The sequence below is a fragment of the Moschus berezovskii genome, chromosome 7, assembly GCF_049115385.1.
Source record: "Moschus berezovskii isolate FMDL1 chromosome 7, NW_MosBer_1.0, whole genome shotgun sequence".
NCBI classification, from domain to species: domain Eukaryota; kingdom Metazoa; phylum Chordata; class Mammalia; order Artiodactyla; family Moschidae; genus Moschus; species Moschus berezovskii.
Window position 1 is genome coordinate 24791389 of NC_142466.1, and position 4246 is coordinate 24795634.

Genomic DNA, 4246 nt, shown 5'->3' on the forward strand with positions numbered 1-4246 from the left:
TTACAAGTTCGTTTCTATAGAACTGCAGTTTGTCGAGTGAAACGCTGGCTGTTCAGACTGGGAATTGCCTATATTCTTCTGAGAGCTACCCGTTCCTACTTGAGGGAGGTCTCAAGTGACAGGTGCTCAGCTCTTCTGTTGCCTCTAAGCTTAATGTTTTATTAAGCTTAGAGGTGGGTTAAACCTCTGTGTTCTAAATGAACCCGGTAAGCTTTTCAACCTGCCCCATAAAGCTATCCCATAACTTCTCACTGTATTATTATTTGCTTTGAGATTGCCCTGTAAAAGGCAAGATAACTGGTGGCTGCGCTAGGGACCGGGGGAGGCAGGCGGGTTCCTTCGGTGGCCCGGGCCTCGCGAAGCGCCCTGGCAGAGCCTGGGATACACTTTTCCCCCCTGCGCAGCCGACAAGGGCTGAGCAGCAGAGCTCTCCCCGGGGGCACTGTGTGTGAGCTGGCCCGGAGATCCCAGGCCCAGGGGGCAGCTCCACCCAAGAAGACTAGACACGCCTCAGACCGGGCAAACTCCCGGCCTCCTCTGGCCTCAAGCCAGCAGCAGCCGCCCGCCGCCTCCTTTCCTCCTCTGCAGCGGCCCTGGCCGCCCCGCCGGGCCCCGAACTCGGCGGCGCCTGGGAGCGCGGCCCCTCGGCCCACGGCGCTGGCAGCGCGGCTGCGACGGGAGCGATGTGGCGCATGCGTGGTGGCGCCACCAGGCGCGGGAGCTGCGGCGGCGGGGAAGGCGGCGGGGACAGCCGCGGGCAAGGCCGCCCAGGCCGCGTTCGCGGGGGCGGCGGCGGCGGCGGCGTGGGCTGGCGAGGCCGTGCGGGCGGCGCCCGACAGCAGCTGGAGGAGCGCTTCGCCGACTTGGCGGCGAGCCACCTGGAGGCCATCTGCGCGCGGGACGAGCGGGACCGGCAGAACGCGAGGCTGCGCGAGGAGAACGCCCGGCTGCGGCTCGAGAACCGGCGGCTGAAGCGCGAGAACCGCAGCCTCTTTCGTCAGGCCTTGCGGTTCCCTGGCGAGGGCAGCGACGGGGCGTCCGCGGACTCGGCGAGGGCCACCCCGGTCCCGGAGGAGGCTGGCATGAACCGCAGGGCGAGGGGCGGCGGCCCCGGGGACGAGCCGGGGAGCCCCAGGGCCCTGAGAGCCCGGCTTGAGAAGCTGGAGGCCATGTACCGCCGGGCCCTGCTGCAGCTGCACCTCGAACAGCGGGGCCCGCGACCGCGTGCGGACAGGGATGAGCCCTCTCCGGGCAGCCCCGACTCAGGCCTCCGAGTCCCAGAGCCAGAGCCCTCCGAGCCCTGCCCGTAGCCCGAGGCCGCAGCCTGGGGAGGCGGGGCCTCGCGCAGGCTCCTCCCCAACTCAGTGCTGCCCCCGCCTGGCGCGCGCCTGAGCCGCGCTCCCGCCTCGGCCTGGCCCTGACGCTTCCGGGGCCGAGCTTTCTGCCCGCCGAGGCTGGGGACGGCGTGGGGCAGTCTGAGCCCACCCGTGTGCAGGTCACCCACCTGACTCTGGCGCCTGCTAGTTTCGGTGGAGAGAGACCTAGCCCCGGAGGGGCGGGCTTTAAACAGCGTGAAGTAGGTGGCAGTCTACCCTTCCTAATGCCTGAACTTTTCTGGGTGTTGTAAGGACCTGTGGTATTTTTTCCCCTCTGTTTTGGTTCTTCCAGGGATGATAGTACCTTTTGATTTGGCTGGATTTGTTTTTCATCGTCTCCTAAAGCCTCCAGCTAGTCTCTCTCATGAAGCCAACATTTTAAGTGTTTGGTTTGTTTTTATAAGTCGGTGTTACTTAGGTATCCTGTGAAATATCACCCTTTAATGCACAAGGTGAAGTTTATAATTTAGAAATTCATGTCTGCCCTGGTTCTAGTCCTTATACATCTAATATATACTGATTTGTTAATCCCATTCCCCCGTCATCCCCCTGCCCTGGGAAATTTTAACTATCTTCCTTCGAGTTGCTAAATAAATTTGGTGCACGGAAACTAACTTAAAGCTATCCTACGGCTGTTATTTAAAGTGTGTTAAGTGTTTATACGTTTCCTTAATATCTGAACTTGATTACACTTTGTAAACTATCATTCTCTTTTCACTTTATGTAACAATGATCTTTTAAAATAATCAAAAAAATTAGATAATCTAAACATTATTTTGTAATTTGTGCACGTTTTAGACTTGGCAGAATATAGCACACAGCTATTTTGCCTAATACTGCTAATGTTTAAAATTTTTTAAGAGATTATGAATTATATGTGCATCAAAAGGCCCAAAGCAACATGATTTAAGTCTCAGTTGTAATTTCAATTCCAGGAAAATGAGATTAATCTTAACAAATATTCTAAGATCAGTTGATTGTACTTTGTCAGTGAATAACACTTTTGCCTATTAATGAAGAGGGTGACATTGTACCTGGTAGAAATCATACGTGTAAAAGACTGTTTAAGTGGTGGATAACACTTCAGTTTAAGAAGAAAAAAGAGTTTTTGTTATAGTTAGAAAAAAAATCATAAATCAGAGTTTTTGTTTTATTTGTGGCATATTCCAAAAGTTTCATAGCCTATTTTATGAAACAAGTTGCCAAGGAAAATAGTTTCAAGATTTTTCTAACCCTGGATATTGAAGACACTTTGTACATTTCACTTAAAGATAGTTGATAGTTGTGAACATTAAGATCTTCCTCTATGGCCAAGAAATATTAGAAGAAATTTGGTGAGAATAAATAGGTATGTGAAAAGTATTTCTATCTTTCTGATAGGGAAAGAATTAAAACATTTTTAGGAGGCACTAAGAATTGAAGAATAGTCAAAAAGCAGATTGTCCCTGTTCCTACTTTGTGTATAAATTAGTTAATCTCTCTAAGCCTTAGTTTTCCTACCGTTAAAAATCTACCACCATTAAAATTTTTATAACTACCTCAAAATGTTATAAAAATTTTATTGAGATGCTATATGCAGAGTGCCTGCTTCGGAATAAGGGCTGTGTCAATTTAAAATCTAAAATGTGCAAGTTCAAAGTAAATGTTTTACTTATACTTTCCTTCTGTATTTTGCTACCATATGAATTTATGGGTTTTAGCAGATATGGAGATTTCGAATGCACTGATATTTTTCTCTCCTTTTAAGCAAATGGAAGTTAAAGGTTTTATAATAAGGAAATAATATAAAAAATTAAAAATAATTCCCAATTGTGTCAATTGGCAATTCAAGAACTAAGCAAAATATTCAGTTTACCTAGTTTTAAACACCTTTTGTATTAAAATAATGTATAATGTAAATATGGCAAAAAAATTTTTGTAAAATACTGACGTACACACACTAATGAGGAAGTTTTTTGAGCATAATTCCTGAAAGGTATTAAAAATTCTGAAACCCAAATGCCCCATAACATGAGTTAAGGCTAGTATATATTTCAACTTTTGTATTTCCCCTCTGTTAAGTGATAAGGCATCATGTTGTTTATAAAAGATGTTTTGTTATATCAAAATAAGTACTGGTTTAGGAAATGGATAAAGTTGATTTTAGAAAAGTTTTATCTGGGTTCTAGTTTGATCTAAAATAACCTAAAACTGCAGATTATCTTCCTTGTTACAATGACACTTTATTTTCATAACTTCAGATTTGTTGTGCAATGAAAAGAGAGCTTATAATTTATAGAAACAAGCAACAAAAATATGTCATATTAACAAGCAAATTCAGTGAAGAGCACTGGCATGTTTTTAATCAGAAATTTTTATTGGTACTACTCACAAATATATGCTATCTTTGTTTTTATCTATAAAAATTAGGATGTAAATCAAAGTAATATAAAGTGTTTTGTAGATCATAGACCAAGGTATCATTGCTAAACTTCTTCAATGTTATGTATATTTGAAAAATACTTGAAAATATCTTTTGTTATTTAAATAGCCTTAGACATAGATTTGCCAATTTATGAGTGTTACCTTGATTAAACTAATACCAAATTATTCATTAAATCATTAACACTCTAAATAATTATTAGGAGAATGATTTTATCTTCAGTGCCAAAATAGCATTTTCTATTTTGATTAAAGGAACAGATTTTCACTGAGAATTTGTCATAAAATCGTCATGAGTGAATGATAAAATGTATTAGTATTTCTATTCAGTGATTAGTGATCAATTATAAATTCTAGCTTTTCTACTATAAACTTGCTTTCCTGATATGTATTTTACGTGTCTGATATAGACAGTATATAAATATATTTATGCAATGTAAATAAGAACC

General features: G+C 44.2%; 1 protein-coding gene across 1 annotated transcript; it reads left to right on the top strand.

Moving 5' to 3' along the window:
* Positions 1-554: 554 nt before the first annotated feature.
* On the top strand, positions 555-3530 carry TUSC1 (tumor suppressor candidate 1). Its single transcript, XM_055428138.2, has one exon. It carries the CDS (start codon positions 684-686, stop codon positions 1308-1310), a length of 627 nt encoding a protein of 208 aa, XP_055284113.2. The 5' UTR covers positions 555-683; the 3' UTR covers positions 1311-3530.
* The last annotated feature ends 716 nt before the right edge of the window (positions 3531-4246 follow it).